Below are 22,204 nucleotides of genomic sequence, written 5' to 3'. Positions count from 1 at the left end.
TTGATTTATATGAGAAATAATGCAGAGCATCCAAGCTTTTTAATTTCAAATGTCATTGACTCACCTGCATTAGCATAGATTTATATGGATATAAAGGGTTTGTCACTTTAGTAACTGCAAACAATATTATTGGTTTATTTAAGATCTTAACAATGTTATTACAATGACAACCTCGGCTAAACTTTTTGTCGTGTCTGTTTACATTGACCACTACTGATGATGTAACAGCTTCTTGAAGTGCTGTCCCAATTCGTAGTGGAAGATATCGACCACTACACCTATTAGCTCCATTTCATGGGGCAAAATAACCCTTGAAGACAAGGGGTAGGGGGGGGGAGAAGGGGGGAAATGGGATTGGGGCTAAGTCTCTTGTTTTCTACATCAGGCTTTATGAAAGTGGAATATGAAATCAGAGAAGAAGTATTTTAACTATATAAAGGTTAATATAATAACACTGGTCAAGTACAATTACAACCAAGTAGAACTGTTTGGCTCAACCAACCAGTCAAGGTGTAGGAATAGTGGGAAGAGTGTTAAATTATGGCCAGAGGAACATTATGATGTCACAGTAAAGTGTCTTTGACCTTTGATCAACAAATCTAATCAGGGCATCTTTGAATCTAGGTGAAGAATTTGAAGAAATTTATCCAGGGCATTAATGAACGTTTAGACAGACTGGGAAGAATGGATGGACAAACCATCTCCAGCACAGAGTTATAATCATTATGATCCCAAGGTTCAAAATAAATATCAGTTGTTGGGCAAAATATTTCAGCACAAAACTGTAAATGATTGGATGCTATTGTGAGCTACATGTCCTGAATCTGAGATGTTCGTTATCAAAATAAACGTTCATACTTGTCTCCAACGATGCCCAGGTTGATGGTGGGGTAGCCATGCTCCTGAATGGTGGCCAGAAGAGTGGAGCGGTTAGAGTCTCTGATCTTCCCTGGGTGGAGGTCATCCTCTGGATTCAACAGCTGCACACAGACACACACACACACACAGATATAAACACCTAGCATCTTGATTCAGTGACCAACCGAAAGTCTAAGCGCAAATATCTAAATAAAGGTCAGAGTGTAATTGCATCTGTTTATTGGCATGTACCTCATTTCCAGTGGACATCACAGCCACCACAGGAAACTTGTGCACGCTGACCTCAGTCACTCCAACTGTAGCCAGCAAGCCAATCTCTGACGGACCCATGTGTGTTCCTTTAGACAGCACACACTCGCCTCGCCTGATGTCATGACCTATTGGCCTTTGGAACACACACATACAAACACACACACACATGTATGTTACATGAATAGATAACAGTGGCTTTCTATTGCAGCTTTAATAGCAATTAGCTTCCACTGGTTTTGTTGTTTTACCTGATGTCCTGTCCTGGCCGGGCCTGAACCATAATCCTCACCTCCAACTCCTCTGTGCCCTGTAACAGACAAATGTTCAACATCATCATACCCACTAAGAAGACATATGCTGTCCATACACAGCAGTAAAGTAGCCAGTGATCAGAAAACATCCAAAGTGTTGTGCTTACATCCTCAGACTCCCTCAGCAGCTCGGTATCTTCTACTTGGACCACAGCATCAGCTCCACATGGAATGGGAGCACCGGTTGTCACCCTCATCACCTGACCTGGCATCACTGTATGGGTGGGCTGCACACAAAACACCCCAACACAGACACACAGACACACACATACACACAAAATTGACTTAGTCTGACAGTTGTCAAGTGCTTCTTGGATAACACTTAATTTTAGTCATTTTATGTTTGCTTCAGAGATCAGTTGAGCAGAGTATACAGTAAAATATTGTCACTGATTAAAAGTGTGATATCGTGCAGTAGTCAAATTTGTAGCAAGGTAGTTAACTGGTAGTAGTGATAGTCATAGCTTTAGATTTACTACTGCAAATTGAAAACAGTGACAGTTGTTTGTGTTGTGAGTATTTCAACATTATCTGCTACAGTTGTTACTCTTTGTGAGTTGCAGGAACTACAGTGGACAATAGAAAATCATTATATATATATATATATATATATATATATATATATATATATATATAATGATTTTCTATTGTATATAATGACGTTAAACTACTCATTTCTAAAGCACAGGAATGAATCTCAGGGGTCAAAGACGCAAAGAATAAACTCCAAACTTGAGTTAAGATTAATGTGATTAAAACACAGCTGTCAGAAAAGGTGTCAACAGATGGTGGGTGATTTTCACAGCAGCTGTTATCCACAGCTGTATAGCTATAATTATACTGTATAATAACTTTCTCCTTCCATTCATTAAATACCTGCAGCCATCTGAAGTAAGCAGGACAGATATTTGACATAGACCTGCAGCCTGCATCACACCCTTGGGGATCTAATCTATGCTCAAACTAAGCTCCTTAACCACCACATCTTCTCCCATTCAGAGATGTCCCCCATTTTCTCCTTTCCCTTGGCTGTCTCTCTCTCAAACACTACTTAAACCGCTGACAAGTTGGTTTAAACCACCCAGGGTGTCCATGGTCTTGGTCATCAGCAAAGTCCGGAGGCAAGAAGCATCTATTTCCTATGACATTTCTGACGAAAATGTCATAACGTTTGTGCTGCCAATAAGCTTTAGCAAGCTTATTTATTTATTTATGTGTGTGGGGGTGTTGGAGAGGTACTAGGTAGGCAAGTCTAAAGGCCGGCACATGCTTCTGCGTTTTCACGGGCCCGCAAGCGCAAGAGCCCTTCCGGGCCCCTTACGTGCTTATGTATCCCTTCTTACGTGCGTCGCCCAATTTTCTAACTCTGACAGTGAAACTCATCTGTTTGTGTGGCGCATGTCTCATCATCCTATAAATTCAGACATTCATTCGTTTCCACTGCCATATCTGTTCTGAAGTCAGGCAGATGGGGTAAGGGTTTTGGTTTTCTGTTTATTAGTCTAGTTTTAATTATATTTATTCAACAATATTGCATTCATTCAAGAATTGTGAGGTCAACTGGGGACTACTATCTTTCTCCCGAATCTGTGACATTCAATAAGGGGATAGTTAGGCTTTGGCAGACGTATGTGCCCTGTTCAGCAGTATTACTCCCAGTAGTTATAGTAGTGGAACTGTTTTTACACATGCTAACAGTTATATTGTTGACAGTGTGAGTAGTTGTGTTGCTAAACAAATAATGCTAGATACTAGATACAGTTCAAGGCATGATCTCTAAATTAGTGTTAATGTGTTAGAGCTGACCTGTTGTCCAGCCTGTGATTCTCCCATGATGAAGCGATCTCCGGGGCCATCAGCAGCTACAGGTCAATGAACATGATGTAAATCCAGTTAATTGTGAAAATTAGACCACGTTTATTGATTATTTAAAATTTGACTGGCAGCTAAGATGACAGGTTACAGTTTGATCTTTAATTCACTCCGTGTCAGCATGTTAACAAACATACAGTAAATTAATAGATAGCATTAATTTTCAAGGATGCTCCATCACATTAATCTGGTTTCAAATATGATATCGGATTTGTTGTCTCACCTCGCACTGCATAGCCATCTTTAACAGAGGCGGGGAACGGAGGAAGGTTGTCTTTGGCGTAGATGTCCTGAGCAAGCACTCGACCCAAACCGTCTGCAGAGAGCAGCCACCAACCAGTACCAAAAAAAGGATACACAATATTGATAACGTGAATGTGTGTATAGTTGACAATTGAGCACCAAACTGCTGCAGATTACTGATATAAGTTCCTCCTCTCCTCCTGGTTCTTAAAATAGCAGCAGACAGAAAGAAGACAGGTAATGTGATGAGACTCACCTCTGTAGTTAATGACTTCAACTCCCAGAATAGGTGTCATCTCTAGAACAGTGATGAAGGCTTTGTCCATTGACGTCAATGGGAACGGGGACATGCGATGACGACGTGCCACTTTACTTATGTCCACTGCACTGTGGCCTGCACACACACACACAAACACAGAATGGGAGTGATTAAATGGTTAATATGCTGCTCTAGATCAGGGGTTTTCAACTGGTTTTGTCCCAGAGACCACCATTTTGACTAGAAAGTAATCCGCGGCCCACTGATGTGCCTACGCGCGCACATGCCTGTGTGTGTGTGTGTGTGTGTGTGTGTGTGTGTGTGTGTGTGTGTGTGTGTGTGTGTGTGTGTGTGTGTGTGTGTGTGTGTGTGTGTGTGTGTGTGTCTGTGTGTGTGTGTGTGTGTGCGCGCAAGTGGATAGAAGGAAGTTTTAACATTTGGTTTTCCATGTTGTTTTATATAAAAACCTCAAACAACTCTACAAAAATGTGTAAAAAACTAATAAATGGTTGATTTTCAGTGCTTAAGAATTGAAAACAAAATTAAAATGCAGTTTGTAGTTGTACTGCATCTCAGAACCATATGTACCTCAATATATAACATTCATGACTTAAATGTACAGACATGTAGCTGACATGGTGAGAGAACGTTAAAGTAAAGGTGATCAATAACAATCAACATAAACTGGGGCTACAACTGAATAGGGAACATGACAAAGTAATGCAGAATATGTCACAAATGATAATCATACAATATCACACAAATAATTGAGGGCTACTTAAATTTGAGGGCTACTTAAATTTAACCTCATGATCACCAGCAGCAAATCCCACCTAATGCGTGAGTAGTAATTCTGTGTGTGTGTGTCTAAAGCTCTCCTAAGAAATTGTTTCTCAACCAGCGAACGTGGTAAAGTTGACTGTTATGCAATTAATTGTTTTGGCTATTATGCCAATATATTTTTCTTATTACAAAGTATTTGTTTTTCGCTCTTTTGTTTTATTTAATATTTTGATTATTAATTCTGCCCTTTTGGGCCTTCCTTTTGGGAAAATCAAAATTCCCATCATACAAACTAAATCTCCAAGACCTCCTGAGAGTTTTTCTACTTAGCTCAACCGCTCTTCAACATCCACCTTTAACACACATGCACAGGGGAAAACTACTGGCAGTTTCTAGTCCCAAGCCGGTTTCAAGGTTCCCGTCATCACCTTTATATTATTTTAGACATATTTTTCTTATTTTAAATATTTTAGTAATCTGGAAATGTGTTGAAATATCAAAGCAAGTTTCGCGGACCCCCTGCAATGCCGTCGCGGACCCCTGGTTGAAAACCCCTGCTCTAGATGGTAAATGGTCTGTATTTATAGAGCGCTTCTCTTTTCTTGATGACCAATCAAAGTGCATCACACTACAGAATTGCCTTTCACCACACACACACACACACACACACACACACACACACACACACACACACACACACACACACACACACACACACACACACACACACACACACACACACACACACACACACACACACACACACACACACACACACACACACACACACTTCATCTACTTGGCTCAGCTGTCCGGGTTAATTTAGGGTTCAGTATCTTGGCCAAGGATACCACAGCAAGAACGCGGAATTGGGGAGACTGTGATTGAACCGCTGTCCTTAAGGATCTGACCTGCTCTACCTCCCGAGCCACAGACACCTGGACAATGAGCGTAATCCGGCCTCGTACTTCTGGGCCCCGATCTAGAAGCTAGCTATAAGAAAAAGCTAGCTGGCCCTTCTCGGTGTGTACATCATGGTAGAGCCATGGAAGGAAACTGAAAAGGATGTTGTCAGAGGAAACGAAGACAAGAAAAGAGAAACCGACCGGGTAGGAAACTGAGTAAGAGTGAATATCCCAGCATATTGCTCTCGTTGGCGAGAGCTCAAAGAGGCCAGAGGATACAGGACAGATGTGGACCTGATGTTGTTGTTGTTTTCAGACAAGTACTAAATGTTTGGTTGTGTAAGTGAAGTATTCAACTCGCTAGTTTATCATCAGAAGCTGGTAAACCCATTTACGGCAAACAATTCGATGCGATAATGCTCGCATATCGATAAAAGAGTCTGCGACTTGCTTGCTGTGTTATCTTCTATGCTACTGTTCTATACCCATGTTCTATCTTGAATGGAGTATATGTGGTTCTTTGGCTTTGCTCTTTATCTTCTACAAAAAAGTGGTCTTCTTGACTAATGCATCAAGTTATTGACTTTTGGAAGGACAGCCCCCACACAAGCGCGCGCACATACATACACACACACACAGATTGAACTTACTTGCTCTCAGAATGTTCTCATTACTGCCACATCGTGACTGAACCTGCAGAGAGACAAACAGATATTATATTCTCCTTCATGACAGGACAATCTGCTTGCAAAGGTTTGAAATGTTGATTAGTGTCTCTCACACACACACACGACCTTGAAATATGAATAACATGAATTTTAGCTCTTTGTCAAATTCCCTGATTGCACAGAACAACACAGGATTAACAGAGACAAGAATGAGTGCAGGGTTTGACTTAAACATCATCTCCACTCCGTCCTTTCATCACATGTAAGATATCAGTCAGTTATTCATATTTGCTATGAAGGAAGTTCCTGACACAGTTTTCAAAACCTGCAGTGACATTTTACTTTCTTAATTGATCATTCACTAGTTTATCAATAATTGTTCTGCTCCATTGTGTAATTATTAAAGCTCTGCTCTGGCATATATTGCTCCTTTAAAAAATATATTTTTTTTTTAACACAGAATAAACAACTAAACTATAAAATAAATATATTCTTAAATAAAGTAAATAAGGGTGTAACGCTACACAAAAATCATGGTTCGATACTTTTTCGGTACATTTTTGGTAAGGTAGAAACAAGGAACAGAAAACATTAAACTGATATTTTATACATTTTTATTCATCCCTGGTTAACTGAGCAGATTGTGGCTGTGTCTTTCTTACCTAAGTAAGTTTTCAAAGTAAAATAAATATAAAAATAAATAAATATCCATTAAGGTGCAGCAAGTAAACAATTAACTGTACTTAAACTGCACCGTTATTGTATTATATGATTATCATTATTAAATATTTGAATTTTCTTATTAACTTATCCAGTTTGTTTGCAGAGAGGGTTTGATGCCCTGCTGGTCCTAGCAATGTCTCTGCTGTGGAGAACTCTTACGCTAGGGACAGAGGTTTATAAAGACTGACTATAAATTACTTGCTGGCTGAAATGCGGACAAGACATAACTTTAAAACAGAATGTCCGCTGCTATAAAAACCCATATGTCGCTCGTTATTGCTTTGACACCGTCTGAATTATTTGCAGGTCGCAGCTCTAATGCAGTGGTGAGCTGGGTTTGCTCTGAATTGTTTGCTCCGTGTTATTTCCAAAGATAGTGGACATCACTTTGGTGATGACATTTCACATAGCAGACTTATATGATGAGGGAGGGTCTTCACGCTCCTGTTTGGCTGCGGTCGATATGACCACGAGCCGACAGCACATCCGGTCCTTCACTAAAGTTGTCCCTAGGAAATGTAAAATGCACACAAGCAAGTTCCATGCGTGGACTCGCAGCATTTGTTCGGTACACGTGCTTACCAATCTATAACTCTTAAGTTTTAGCAAATAATCTCAGTTGTTCCAATGGGAGCAAACTATTTATTGTTTGCTTTTGAAGTTATAGGAAAACAAATGACTGACCTCTTCCTTACTGGGAGTCTGTTGTAAAGTGAAAACCAATAAAAAAGAGTAACTGCAATCATGCAGGAATTATCAATTTTTCATAAATTTATTTTAGCAAACTTATGTATTATTTAAAAATAATGGGTGGGCGGCTGTGGCTGAGGGGGTAGAGTGGTCGTCCTCCAACCTGAAGGTCGGCAGTTTGATCCCCAGTCTGACCCATCAGCATGCCGAAGTGTCCTTGGGCAAGATGCTGAACCCCTAATGGCCCCCCATAGATGACATAGTGCTGCGAATAGATGCACTGTATGAATGTGTCTGTGAATGGGTGAATGTAAAACTGTAATGTAAAGCGCTTTGAGTGGTCATCAAGACTAGAAAAGCGCTCTATAAACACAAAAACAAAACCATTTAAAAGTAAATTTTTAGTGTGTACCTTGGGTGTCGGGCAGGAGGCGGTTGAAAGGCGGGAGGTTGCCTGGGTCGCCCGTGGTGACTCGGAAGGGGTGGAGCTTAAAGAGGCTGAATCTCGAGGAAGCACCTGAACGCCTCGAGAAATGATAGAGTCCGGGATCTAGACACACACACAATGTTGTTGTTGTTTTTTTACAAACATGTGAACAAACTTCACCAACATAGACACCAACATCATCCATGTTTCCTCAGTGATCACTGGTCCTCATGCTTCATATGACACTAAGAAGCAAAGTCACTGTGATAGCACTGATGAATCGGCTGAATACATTTAATTTCTTACTTAATGAGATCTGTAAACTTGCCTGCAGAGTCTTAACCTATAGTTATATCCACATAATATATTCTGACTTATCACTGGTTAGTAAATACTAGAATATCAATCTAATGTTATTTAACTCAAGTTCATTATCAATTAAGTATTAAAGAAAATTGTTTCAGGGGATCAGTAATAATGGTTATTTTCTTTCTTTTTATAAAAATAAATTAATTTAATTTGAAATGGAATCACAAACACAATGTATAAATGAAATGAAGCATGTGTACGGAGTAATGAACAAACAGAACCTCTGCAGCTGCTCAAATCACATCAGGACTGTGTTTGTGATGAAGGCAAGTTAATTTGTAACTTTGTCAGAGTCGACCTTGAAGTAAGCAATCATTCATGGATACTGGAGTGTGCAGCATGTAACAGGGACATGTGGGTGATTTTAGTTTCTGTGCTCTCGTCACTGAATTACCAATGTGACCCACAGGACATTTACGTTATCTATGTTGAATTATTTATAAGATCCATGGAGGCTTTTCCCAGGACGTTTTGCTGTAACGTTAATCGTCACACCTACAAACTGTTGCTTTCAATCATTATCAATGAGTGTAGGCTCCCATTCGTCAGACGATCTTTAATGATCTAAGCAAGGATTAATGTTGTGCCTCTAAAACCATCATGTGAATTATTATCTAGTCAACAGCAGCAAGAGGATTTATTTTTTCTAGCTGAAATGAAGGCAACATGAGTTCAAAGTCCTAACCAAGATCAGCACTAATCCAGGAGCACCTAACATATGATTGTGCTCATGTTTGATTGGCATCATTCCTAAAACATGGCTTTCCATTTACATATGATGCAATTACATGTCATACATTCCAAGCGTTTTAAACGACATAGAGATTTGAGCCACCTGAGGGAGTGGACCTATTCACACAACGCGCTGACATAGAAAAATATGAACAATCCACTTGGAGGAAAGTTAAAGGAATATTAATTATTCTTGTATAATGTAATAATGTAGTGTGCTGTGGATTCAGATGTGAGCGGTGAAAACAGAAACAATGATGTGAAAGAAAACCAAACTCTCCTGAGCTGAAGACGACAGCCAAGTTAATTATCTGTGGATTCATCACCTCACTTATATCACTTGGTCCAATGTTCACATAAAAAACATTGACTAAATGCAGCTTTAAATGAACTAAAAATAATGCATATTGTAGCATGTTAAAGATTAGAGTGTTCTGTGAAAACTTAACTTAATTTTCTCTACATTCCAGATGCTCATCGTGAAAATGGTGCTTCATATTTGAAAATGTGCTTTTCGGGAATGTGTAAGATTCATCTTGACAAGTCTTTGTTAGTGTGTTACTGACATTATCAGCTGACAAATGGCACAGGGAGGATGGGTTTGTATGCGTCTCAGCACGAGTGTCTCACCTGCTGGTCATGAGTACAGGAGCAGGTGTAATGAGTGGGTGGGGCGGGTGTGGTGCCAGGCAGATAGGGACCCCCCTTAGCCATGACCACAGCATGGCTTGTCTGATGGACACACACATGCAGGGAACACAAACACACAAACACTTACAGACAGATGTATGTGGGCACGGACAGACAGGTGAGTGAAATTCAATGGTGAACAGATACAAAAAGTTCACATCTGAATCTAATACCAGCTCCTCTTGAAGATGCTTCTAATCATTATCTAAACTGTGCTGTGAATACTCATGACATAAACATTGAATAATCAACATAATCTGCATTAGACAAGGGCTTTAGACCTCAATTACCCCAGGTGTCAAAGGCCCAATGAAATGAAAAATACAAAATGTACAACACAGTCACTCACTGAGGATCGTAAATACATAAAAGCAAGTGAGCTAAAGATACGCTAAAACGGAGACGTTGGGAAATATAAAATAATAAATGTGTATTGAGCGAAGCAGCTATGATTAATGTTTTGTCCGGATATACGGCTCATGGACAAGCGTGCTAACTTAGCTAACCTCCGTGATCATGTGACCCTTGTCCTTAGCCCTCTCCTGGTGCTCCCAAAGAAATGCTGCAATGATGTCCTTAGAACTTCCGTTAAAGAGATTATGCTTTCACTTTATTGGTCTGTCTTTTAGTTAGCAGGATTACACAAAAACTAATAGACAGCTTACCATGAAACTCGATAGAGGGTTACAGTATGGGTCAGGAAAGAACCTATGAAATTTTGCTGGGAATAAATATGTGGTTCCAGAAATTGTGTTTCACTTCCTCTGCAGCATGTCCCTCATAACTATTTCAATCTATGGAGGTTGTGAGGTGCACGTAGACATTGTGATGTCGGGGAAACAAAAGAGTAAAGGCAAGTTCATGAGTGGGAGAGAGCTGCGTTGCATGCTACTTGCAGGTACTCACACAACTGCATCTGAATCTATGAGGTCTGACTGTGTGGACGGTAAAGACTTGACTATGGATGATAGCACAAGTGAGCATGTGGCAAATAGCGCTGCGCACAACTGTACAATGCCAATCAGCAAGTTAGTGATTTCTTATTATGAGATGTCTAATATTATTTTTTGGTTCATTGTGAAATCTGCAGGACAAATTAGAATATAGCGGGTATGCAATGCACTTATACCAGGCTTAGAGCCAATAAGAGTGACATCCACCTGCTTAATCAATTTGTTTGCAATTGTCAACAGTCTACAGCTGAGAACAAGCTTTTCCAGTATCCAGATACAGACTGCATATCACCGAGTGTAACTGGGACCTTAATGGCATGTGAAAGGGTCCTGGTTTAGCTACCATCATTTCACCCTCCTTATCTCCTAGGAAATGTTTTACTAAGATTTCCTCAAACAGCAACTTTCTTCAGCTTAACTTAGACTAGTAAAATATTAATTTCAAATTTGAAGAAAAGACATACTGTACATCCTGAAATACTCTGTGGGGCTGTCTCCCCTTTGTCACTAATCTGTGATTTCTGTTTGGAGTAGCATCAGCCTATGGCATTAGAGCAGTATCTATAGTGCAGTAGCCTGCTGCTGCAATGACCCAATTTTCCCACAGGGATCATTAAAGTTTTATCTATCAAGATTTCAGCAGCAGCTCTGGTGTTCTCGTGGCTCGCCGGACGGTTACCTTGGCAGCAATAGCAGCTGCGGTGATGTGGGAGGAGCCATGCTGGGGATGGTGGTGGTTGTGCACATGGTGACCTCTCCTAATGTCCTCCTCCTCATCGTCCTCATCCTCACACTGGGTGCCGCGCTCCATGGTGTGCATGTTGTTGTGAGTGTTGATGTGTGTGTTGGCCAGCAAAGAGGAAGGGGACGGCAGCTGCTCCAAAGCGGCATGTGTGTATTTAATTCTGACCGTTGCATCCCGCAGCAGGTCAATGGCATGGGGCAGAGCGGGCAAGATGAACTGAAAACACTCCTAGAGCAAAAAAATAAATTATAATATAACAAAATCAATAAAAAAAAATATATGCGTATATATGGACACACAGTACATAGGCTGCATTCACTGATTATTTGTTGCTGCTTGGGACCAGGAAATCTGAAATCCTAACACTGACACATTATTACCAGATAACATATACCTCTTTTCAAAATTACCGGTTATACGTGTAAGTGGAGTAAGCATTGACGCGTCATGCTCTGACTTCATTGCTATTCCAGTGTTGCTGTTACACTCTATGTAATAAAATCCTCGACCTCGAAAGAAGAAGCTAGACTCAGGTCAAACTGCTTGTCAAGCCAAATAAGCGTGTATACCTGTGTTTTCTTTTCTTTTTTACATTACATTACATTTAGCTGACCCTTATATCCTAAGCAACTTACAATAAGTGCATTCATCCATGAGGGTACAAACCCAGAAAAACAAGAATCATGTGAGTACAATTTGCTTCAAGAAAGCCAAACTACAAAGTGCTATATGTAAGTGCCATATAAGTTTATGTTTTATCCAAGGTATATCTTTACACAGGTAAACCTGCTAAATTTGGCAAACAAGCTCAAATATAAATCCCAAATGAGCATCAAGTGCTGAAAATTTAGCACAACATGAAGTCCCCAGTAAAGTTCAGGACCTACACTTAGAGTGCTCGTCACTGAATTTATTGTCATTTTTGTGAAGTTCTGTCAAACGTAAGTTGAGTAAATTAAATGAGTGAGGATATATGTCATTCTAATAAAGTACACAGTAAGCATGGGTGAGTTAAGTCAAAGAAATCGTACCTGAGAGCCCTTCTTGCTTCCTGGCAGGTTGATGATCAAAGTCTTACCACGGATACCACACACCGGCCTGGAAACAAGGTAGAAGAGAGCCGTTTAGACCAGAAGAGGACACCACAAACATCATCTGGTTACAATCAAACTCATTAGAATGGCATTTAACAGTTGGCAGTATGTCTGACTGAGTAGCGAGAACATCAAGTCTTTACCTGGACAGCATGCCGAGTGGTGTTACGTTGAGGGATCCCATAAGCATGGCCAGAGCCATACCTGGGGCCTCTCGCTCTATCACCTCTCTGGTTGCCTACAACATAAACAAAAGGACTCTGACTTTGATAAATCTTTTCAGGTGTTTGTGTGTCCCAACGATTTAGTTTGTATCATTTAATTCAGAATATGTTCTTTCAACACGTTTAGCATTTTTAGACAGGACTTATTAGTTTAGTCTTTCAATTTCTTGTATTTAATCAGAACCAACTTTGTTTTAATGAAACAATGTCAGGGTGTTATTGTGTGTACCTCAGGTGTTACATCTCGTGGTGCAAAGCCAGTTCCTCCAGTAGTCAGAATGAGGTTCAGCTCCTGTTCATCGCACCACTCCAAGAGAGTGTCCTGCGCACACATAAACCCGCACACAAAGTCAATTCTCTGAATCCAATGATTCCTGCAATGGTTAAGACATTTTACTTTAAGGCACATTCGGGTTAGAATTCCACTGATAATTAACATTTGTCCTGGTCAAGTGTATTAGGAGCAAGACAACCAGCTCGAAGGTGCTCCTTAGAACCTCCAGAGAGAATTTCCCCATTGGGATCAACACAAATCTCATATTCTGCCTGCATTAAGTGACTGTCACCCCTGTACCGAGGAATCATAACTGGCTGAGTGTTGGATGATGGACAGATATAACATTTCAATAGTGTTTATGGGAACTATGTTGAAAAATGAGTAAAACTAAACTAGACTAAAGCATGTAATATGATGAAACGTATTACATTTTTTGCCAGTGAATAAAACAAAGGACACGTTTGAATGTTTACTCCACTGCTTAAAATATGTCTCACAAAGTTACATGACTGTAAGTAATGTTATATGCAGCCTGACAGATACAATTTCTGATACGGGACGAAATATATATAAGTATATTTTTTAATTGACAATAATTCCTCTGATGTCATTATCAAACCCCTATGACTCAATAACCTTATTCAGACTGGATATATGACAGATTTACCATTAACTAAATTAATATTATTAAATATTATTATTCGAAATTACTATACATTAGAAAACTAAAATAGAAACATACATATAGAAACATATATAAAACATTTTTACATTTTTACATTTTCATGTTAATGTAAACATAAACAAAACAAAATGTCAATGCATTGTTTATTCTTAAAAATAAAAGTATTTATATCTATGCACAACAGCAAACACGAATACCAATTCTGATATATGTCTGTTAAAGGCATATCAGTCAATTGATCATCCGATAAATGTTGTTGAATACATCACGAACACACAACAGAAGCAAAACTGAAATATAAAAGATAAATGAAATATCTAAGGATGTAAAAGCGGTGCCACACAGGTAGAAGCCACCAATGAGTTTTTGGTGATAACGGCCAATGTCAGTGTCGATGTGCTGTAAATAAAAACGTGATCTCCTCAGCTGAATTAATATGTTACGTTGTTCCTCTGCTTGCTGCACCACTCCTCAAATGAATGCTCCAGAGATTCTGTGTTGTTGTAAATGGGTTTGAACTGAGAACCTTGTGGTGCATTGTTCATGAGTGAAAGGCAAACTCCGCAGAGAGTATGAACCCAATTGTGCAGACATTCTCTGGAGTTCATGTCTGAAAAAGGCTTTTGTTGGCTAACTTTAATGTTGCCATCAAAGGAGTTGTTAACTTCCAAGATTCAATGTCGGCAGGAACCATCATCTCCCTCTGGGCATTCGCTGAAGGAATGTGTTGATGTTCTGAACTAAACCCAGACAGTGAACAGTATGTTGGTGAGGTGAGTGGATCCAGCTTCTGAATGACTCATAGCATAGGGAGCTGCAGTGATGCTTGGTTAGAAGGATCAACTGTACCAGAGTAGATTAGAGAGAAAGCGGTTCTGTTCAGAGAGTCTGGAAATGCTAACATCATTTACAGAGGTGAGTCAGTGTGTATACGACTAAAGAGCAGTGACGATGACACCTACAAACCTGTGAACTGTAGACAAAGAAGGTGACAGATGAAACCTCAAAATAGTTAGAAAGCATTAAAAAAAAAAAAAAAATCACGACAAAAAATTGACTAACATATCTGTGACGACAGCTAGACAAAATGTCTTTGGATTGTTGTTGACAAGACAAAAAATAATCTTAAAACACAAAATAAAAATCAGTAAAAAAAATAGGCAGATGGTCGTTGCCAACTGCTCATAAAACTTTATTAATTTGGACAAACAGATTTGTACATCCAAACTTGTAACGCAAACATCTGGGATTCATCAATATGTTCTTACCTAAATTTCTTCGCAGAGTAAAAACTAATTTAGAACTTTGTCAGAAAAGTGATGGACCAGCTGTCCTGGAAAATGTAAACACACACCCTTTTAACTAACTTAGTTTACAATGGAGTATATGAGAATGTTCATATAGAAATATAACAGTTTTGGCTTTTGTTAAATTGTTTATTGACCTAATAGACTGTATTAGGTCACCTTTACTGTCTCCACTTTAGTAAAGTACCTGTATGCCATAACTAATTAGCTAGTAGCACACACAGACCCTTGGCAGCGCAACAGAACTGAGGCGCATTACTCTGCTGGTCAACAAGTGACACTGCTCCGCGCTGCTTCTTAATCTGCAGGGATAACTTCTGTCTGCAAGAGTGTGTGTGTGTGATTTTGTATGTTTGTGTGTGTGTGTTTTTGTATGTATGTGTGTGTGTGTGTTCACGCCTCTGTCCCTCTTCAGACTTGAACTGATAATCACATGGTACTATTTTGAACCGATGATTTCAGATCATGACTCCAGATCGTTCAGGTCTCTTTAACCCCGATGTCCTGACTGTGCGCGTCAATTCACGTGTTGTGTCGCAAGTTTAAATGTGTCTCGAACTCTTAAGTGAATCAAACAAACACAAAGCACTGTACGTGTCCCAATAACTTGTGATCAGTGATGGTGTTTAAGGTGCTAAAGTGTAAAGTGAGCGCAGGTCAGAGTGAGGAAGCAGACTCCGACAGAGACAGGACGACCGGACCTTTAATGAGCATCTGTTCTGATTCTGAAGCAACAGTGGTTATAATTATTCAGCGGCGTAAACGTCCACATCGCGATGTGCCTAAGAAGGGAGAAATGTCCACAGCTCTAGTGCTCAGCTCTGTGCAGGACACAGCATTCACCACCTCAGTTATAGCAGCCCAGGTGGAATTTTTTAAACATCGTCACTCTGTAACACACGATACAGATTACTTCAATTTCTGCTGTGAAATAATTGTTCTCTCTTATGACTTCAACTTCTCTGTTCAGGACACCGCTCTTTCCATGACCAGCAGATGTCCTTATATTGAAATAGAGGCGTGGCAGTATGCTAATTACAGAGAATAGACACGCACCTGTCGATTTTAAATGATTCTGATTCACAAGAATACGCATGGTGGGGATAACAAAATCGGCTGATGCGAACGTGTCATGAATCCGGCGGTGTTTTTGCAAACGCACTTATTTTCTACGGAGAGTAAGAACATTTCTGCACACACGTTAGTGAATGAGGCCCATTGTCTCACAGACTGTGAGTAATTCGGTTGAGCGTGAGCTCAAAGCAAAGACACGCACCTTGATTTCATCGATTTCATCTGGAACTACTTTGTAGGCTGCTATGACTCCTCCCAACCTGCAGGGGGGGAACAAAGATACAGTGAGTGAAATGTGTGTGTCTGTGTCAGCTTGTGTGCAGACTGTAAGTTTTATATATAGTCTCACAGTGAGGGGTCATGGACCAGGTCTTTCAGGTTGATTCCGCTCCTGTCCTCAGCCAAGTTCTTGTAACAGCTGTCACTGACTGAAGAAGAGAGAGGTTCAGGTTACTGAGGAGAAGGTCTGTGAAGGCACACACACTATGACTGACTACAGTTATAACTAAAACTGACATATGAAACAGATTGTCATCCAAAATAAGCCTCATATGACACTTGAATGGAATTTCACACTTGGTGATTTTACCCAGACTTGTGATTGAGTGTTTGCATCTTTGTTTACATGGACAGCAATATTTTCACTATTGACCTAATTCTGAATAAGACATATAGAGGGCAGCACGGTGGTGCAGTGATTGGCATTGTCCCCTTACATTAAAAAGATTCCAATAGGACGTAATAATGTGATTAAAACATGTCTCCAGGTCGAAATCCTCAACGTGTCTTAAAGGTTCAGTGTGTAAGATTTAGGTGAAAGGGATCTATTGGCAAATACAAAATTAAATGTAAAATAATCCTAGTGATGTTTTCACTAGCGTTTCATCTAAATTGTAAAAAAAAATATTTTATTTGTTTACCCTCAAATGGGCCCTTTATATTTAAATACTTAATATTTGCATTGGGAGCAGGTCTTCTCTACGGAGGCCGCCATGATATTTTACAGTAGCCAAAAATGGACAAACTAAACAACTTTTTAAGTTTGTATAACCACAGGTTATCATGGGTATTCAGCTGCAACATAAAAACTTCCACCCTAGATGTCATTAAGTTCAACACAATGAACCTGTAATTAGAATATTTCTCGAGTATGACCTTATTGAGGTTACAGAAATCAGAAAATGTTGTTTACATGGTGGTGTCTATTTCAGGCTATTGTCGTGAATCTTGAATTCTCTTGAATAAAACTGAATCGAAATATTGTAGTCCATGTGAACATAGACAGTGTTTCACGTTTCACGAAAAAAAAAATTCAATGTCATAAAGAAGTAATTGATTCTGAATATTATTAAAAACATAACAGCCCTCCATACTGCTCGTGTGGCATCACACAGGTGTCCGCAAGCCCCGACATTGATATTGGACACGAAACAAGGTCATTGACACTGTGTTTTAAGCCTATAGTCCACCAGACAGGGCTAAGCTAGCTGACTTAGCTACTGATGGTGTGTCTAATGGGCCTCACCTCATAGGAAGATATCAGAGGACATTTAGTTTCAAGTCGAACATGAATGTCGTGGCATGCGGACACTTGGATGACACCACACGAGCAGTTGGAGGCATGCTATGTTTTTTCTGGGGTTTTTTTGCATGTCAGGTCTTGATCACCAGTTACTTCAATTGTATCGGATTCGGCTGCAACACTGTTTACCCCTGAGACCCACCCACCCCTCAATCGGCCTAGTTGTGAGTAAATGATGAGTGACTTTCGTTTTCAGTGAACTATCCCTTTAAATGTGCCCCCTACTGAATCAGGGATTGTGAATGGATGTTTGCCATATAATTGGCCCCTCTGTGTACATTGTGGCCCTGTGATCCTTAGACATAACGCCTTCTAGTTCAAATGTCTCCTCCACTGTTAGACATGTAAAAAAATACAGCCACACATACGTGATCACACATACGTGATCTCACTCACACACACACACACACACACACACACACACACACACACACACAGTTGTGTGTGAAGGTGACAGGAGCCTGTGTGTTGTCAGGTGGATGGAGAGCAGCCATGTAGCTGCTGGTAGACGAGAAGCTAGCAAGTGAGAGCACAGCAGACTTCTCTGCCAGCTGCTGCTGCTGCTGCTGCCTGACGTCCTCTTAGCATTACTCTCACGTCCCCCTCTGCCTCCCCGGCTAGGAGACAGCGGAGCTACCGGTGAGTGTCACCCGGTTGTGGACCGGTCCCGGTGACAGTGACTCCGCCGCACGACTCTCACCCACCAACCAACCAACATCAGCCGAGATAATTAGAGCAGATCCACCTGCACCTCAATTCATCTCCGCTCACCGAAGCCTCCTAACTAGCTTTTAATGGGCACGACTCGTGATTCACAAATGTACATTTCGCCCTTTTATTTACACACAAGACGCAGACATCGAGCCTGAGGGGCGGTCAAGAGAACCTCGAAGGAAACGTTCATCAACAACAGCCTAAAAACACCGCCGCCATCGTATCGGCTCTGCAAAGGGACATGAATAATGCAGCGGATATTTACTGTCGTTCCTGTCGAATTGAAAGCACAGTTCCCATTAAAGCCCATTGCAGCACTCGCGCCACCCGGGAATAGACACCTTATTTTGAAAGTCTCCGCCGGTGGTACATGTTCCGCCTTGACGCTACATTAAACATGTCCCCGTGCTGTCCGCTGCAACACTAAACATGACAGCCCGTCCTCGCATGTAAATGAATGCGTGTCCAACTCCGGCTCAGAACCGCGAATAGCGTGGATTCCGAGCGAATGTGCACATCGGTGCGAGCTGTCCGCAGCCAGGCAGCGCTACGGCGAGGCTAGCAGCCCGCTAGCTAGCACCGCAGCGAGGACAGCCCGCATCGTGACACCGACGCGCACAAGCAACCCGCGGCCAAACGGCTCCGGTGTAAACCGCGAAGAACCGTCCTGTCACATTTTACCGAGCGGCCTCGCTTACCCGTCAGAATGCCCACTCGGGTCTGATGGTCGTGGTTGGTGAGCACCATTCCGTCCGCCGCCATATTTACAACCTCTGTCTGCACTGTGACGGCACGTACATAGAAACAATGTGGTGCGCGAGGCTGCTGCTGCACCTCTGGAGGACGAGCGTGCGTGTGCGTGTGGGTGTGTGTGTGTGTGTGTGTGTGTGCGCGCGCGCGTGTCACGGTATCATCAGCCGTTACTCCATTTAGAACCAAATTTACTTTAAGTTTAATAGCAAGCTCTTACAAGTTCCGATAAATCGTCTTCTATTAAAAAAACGGTTTATTTATCTATTTGTCCTTTCTACAATTAAATAGATAGATATTATTACGATATTATATATCATATTATAAGTAGCTGGGATCTGTTTGGCACTCAACAACATAAAAACGGACATGATAGGTATCTAAAAGTCACTAATTGGTTATAGTCATTTTTTTTGTCTAGTACAGATTGCTGTGTGTTAGCATATTCTTATTATATTATTATATTATTTACATATTTACATGTTCTGTTTGGATAACACAATTGTGTGTTCTTGAACTCATTTGTCTGCCAAATAATATCCCAGGCTTATACTGAACCATAATTCAGCATTGAATACTACAGGTATAGCAGGATCCAACAGTAGATAGAGAGTGGGAGGAAGGAATGAGAAATCAGTCAGTTCAAATCTAAAAACAAACTACAGGGATGTGGATGCTTGGGGTAGTGTTACATGCCTTGTGATGAGGAACTACAGTGTCATGTGGTGGTGGTGTGTAGCAACCTGGTGACTGGCGGAAAATCAGCCTGCTGACTGAGTTGAAGACAAGATGCATTCAGTTGTCACCACAGCAAATGGGGCTGAGGGACCATGAAGGGGGGAGCTGCTCTGTATCTGGGACATCCTGCTCCACCAGTGACCTGGGACACAGCCACCATTTGGACCATTAATGTCTGGATGATTTTTCTTAAAAGACATTCTTTGGCTGTGTGATTTATCTTAGTGAATTAGGTAGACATTTTCTTATTGGCATATTGCCTTGTACTCTTTAAGTGTTTTCTTTTATTTATTTTTGTGTTTCATTATATGTGTGGACATTTATGATGTACTGTATTTTATACTTGGGCCAACAATACTATTAAATTCAATCCAGCTGCCCAAAAGCACACACACTAATAGATAGGAGTCTGCTAAACATGCTAGTTTTTTTTCAAGATCTTTTATTTCTTTAGAAATTCACAACAATGTTGAAAACTGCCCTTTCTCGCTATAATAAAGAAATGAAATACAAAATCCTGGCTCTGCCCCCTGTTCCAGAACACAACCAAAGTGAACGGTCTCTTCCCTGACTAATACCACATCCATCCACCTCATTTTGTGGTTATCTGACCAGTAGATGTTGCATAATCCCGCAAAATTGCAAACAAACAACTTAGTTTGGCTACTCAAGTGCCTGTGGCTGAGGGGTAGAGCGGACATTCTTAAACCAGGATGTCGGTCGCTCAAATCCCAGCCTATGCCGAAGTTTCCTTTGGCAAGATGCTGAACCCAAAATGGCCCCTCATAAATGTTCAATGCACTAATTGGAAGTGGCTTTGGATAAAATCAACAGCTAAATGACATGTAATGTAAGACTTGTGGATATGTGATGATGTTGATGATCATGACGATTATGATGCAGATGACTAAATGTTTTTTAACCTCAGATATGACCACAAACAAATCTGCTACCAACTAATTGCATGCATCAACAAAGAGGGCTCAATTAACCAGGTAGGCTAATAACTTCCATTTTACCCATGCCTGATAATATGCTGTTCTCTTTATTGAACTAAATCTGCATGGGGCAATAAGAATTGATGATGTTTTCCTACACGTGGCATCTATTGCACTTCTGTCCGTCCTGGGAGAGGGATCCCTCACATGTGGCTCTCTCTGAGGTTTCTACGTATTTTTACCCTGTTAAAGGGGTTTTTTTAGTAGTTTTTCCTTACTCTTGCTGAGGGTTAAGGACAGAGGATGTCACACCATGTTAAAGCCCTATGAGATGAATTGTAATTTGTGAATATGGGCTATACAAATAAAATTTGATTGATTGAAGAATTGTACTGTCTGCCCCAAAACAGCCATTGACCTGGTAGGAAAGTCTCACCCTGTCTCTTCATTTTGACTGACACTGGAGAGCTTTTCAATTCCTTAAGTCAGATATCTATCATGGCCGAATCAAGCTCTCTGCTAGCCCTGAACATTTCATGGGAAAAATTCAAGCAAAAGGACCTCCTCCTCCAGTTCACATTGAAAATGAATTTAATAAATTTCAGTGCAGCCCTACTCAGCTTCTTTGATATAAAATAGAACATCAGCATGATCTAAGCCTCAGAGGGATCGTGGAAAGGTTATTTTTAAAGACACATAGCCTAACTTTTCCAGCTAAAGCCTAAAAAACACTTTCATAAAATTCATAAATTCAAACTTGGCCTAGTTCTAACATATGTGTTAAACAGACTTCACCTAAAATGTTGAATGTTGTGGGACAATTCTAAACCTCCAATACTATTTACTATAAAACACACATTTCTCCATGTAGGCAGATATAAATAAACCAATTCCTACATTTATAAAAATAAAAATATATTTTGTGCCTCTACAACAGTGTTGTTTGGAAATAATGTTGTCTACTACAGTGAATTTCTGTTTACACATTTGATTGTTTTTTTTTTATTGGAGAATGATAGAAATGTTTCCCACAGACTGATTAAGACATTGCAACAGTCTGTACAAGCTGACATTTCTTTGTATTATCATAGTGCAACCTTATTTTGTAAATCACTAGTTTGAAACTATGGCTAGTCGTGGTTACCAGGACATTAAGAAGGACTTGCAATGGATTCTTGAAAAGCTGGTGTGATCGAATTCTGAGGTGAAATATCTGATGTCTGGACCTGCACTCTTGTGTCATGTCAATACTTGCTGTGAAACCGGGATAACTCATATTGGAAGGTTAGGTTTCTATTAGAAGGTCGTACCTTTGAAGTA

General features: G+C 40.4%; 1 protein-coding gene across 1 annotated transcript in view; it reads right to left on the bottom strand.

Annotated features, from left to right (window-relative positions):
* Positions 1-19,300, bottom strand: part of gphna (gephyrin a) — a 33,335-nt gene extending 14,035 nt beyond the window's left edge. Inside the window, exons 1-17 of the mRNA XM_053434292.1 lie at positions 19,157-19,300; positions 16,512-16,590; positions 16,365-16,422; positions 13,049-13,141; positions 12,739-12,833; positions 12,533-12,599; positions 11,436-11,729; positions 9,744-9,845; positions 7,998-8,135; positions 6,155-6,197; positions 3,814-3,951; positions 3,538-3,630; positions 3,249-3,304; positions 1,550-1,669; positions 1,380-1,438; positions 1,111-1,264; positions 859-980 (exon numbers count right to left, since the gene is read on the bottom strand). Of these exons, the coding sequence (XP_053290267.1) occupies positions 859-980; positions 1,111-1,264; positions 1,380-1,438; positions 1,550-1,669; positions 3,249-3,304; positions 3,538-3,630; positions 3,814-3,951; positions 6,155-6,197; positions 7,998-8,135; positions 9,744-9,845; positions 11,436-11,729; positions 12,533-12,599; positions 12,739-12,833; positions 13,049-13,141; positions 16,365-16,422; positions 16,512-16,590; positions 19,157-19,220 (1,775 nt within the window). The 5' untranslated portion in view covers positions 19,221-19,300. The remainder of the gene's footprint in view (positions 1-858; positions 981-1,110; positions 1,265-1,379; positions 1,439-1,549; positions 1,670-3,248; positions 3,305-3,537; positions 3,631-3,813; positions 3,952-6,154; positions 6,198-7,997; positions 8,136-9,743; positions 9,846-11,435; positions 11,730-12,532; positions 12,600-12,738; positions 12,834-13,048; positions 13,142-16,364; positions 16,423-16,511; positions 16,591-19,156) is intronic.
* Between the last annotated feature and the right edge of the window lie 2,904 nt (positions 19,301-22,204).

Source organism: Pleuronectes platessa, chromosome 11, assembly GCF_947347685.1.
Source record: "Pleuronectes platessa chromosome 11, fPlePla1.1, whole genome shotgun sequence".
In the NCBI taxonomy this organism is placed as follows: Eukaryota; Metazoa; Chordata; class Actinopteri; order Pleuronectiformes; family Pleuronectidae; genus Pleuronectes; species Pleuronectes platessa.
Note: the sequence above shows the minus strand (reverse complement) of the source record. Positions and strands in the feature narration are given on the sequence as shown.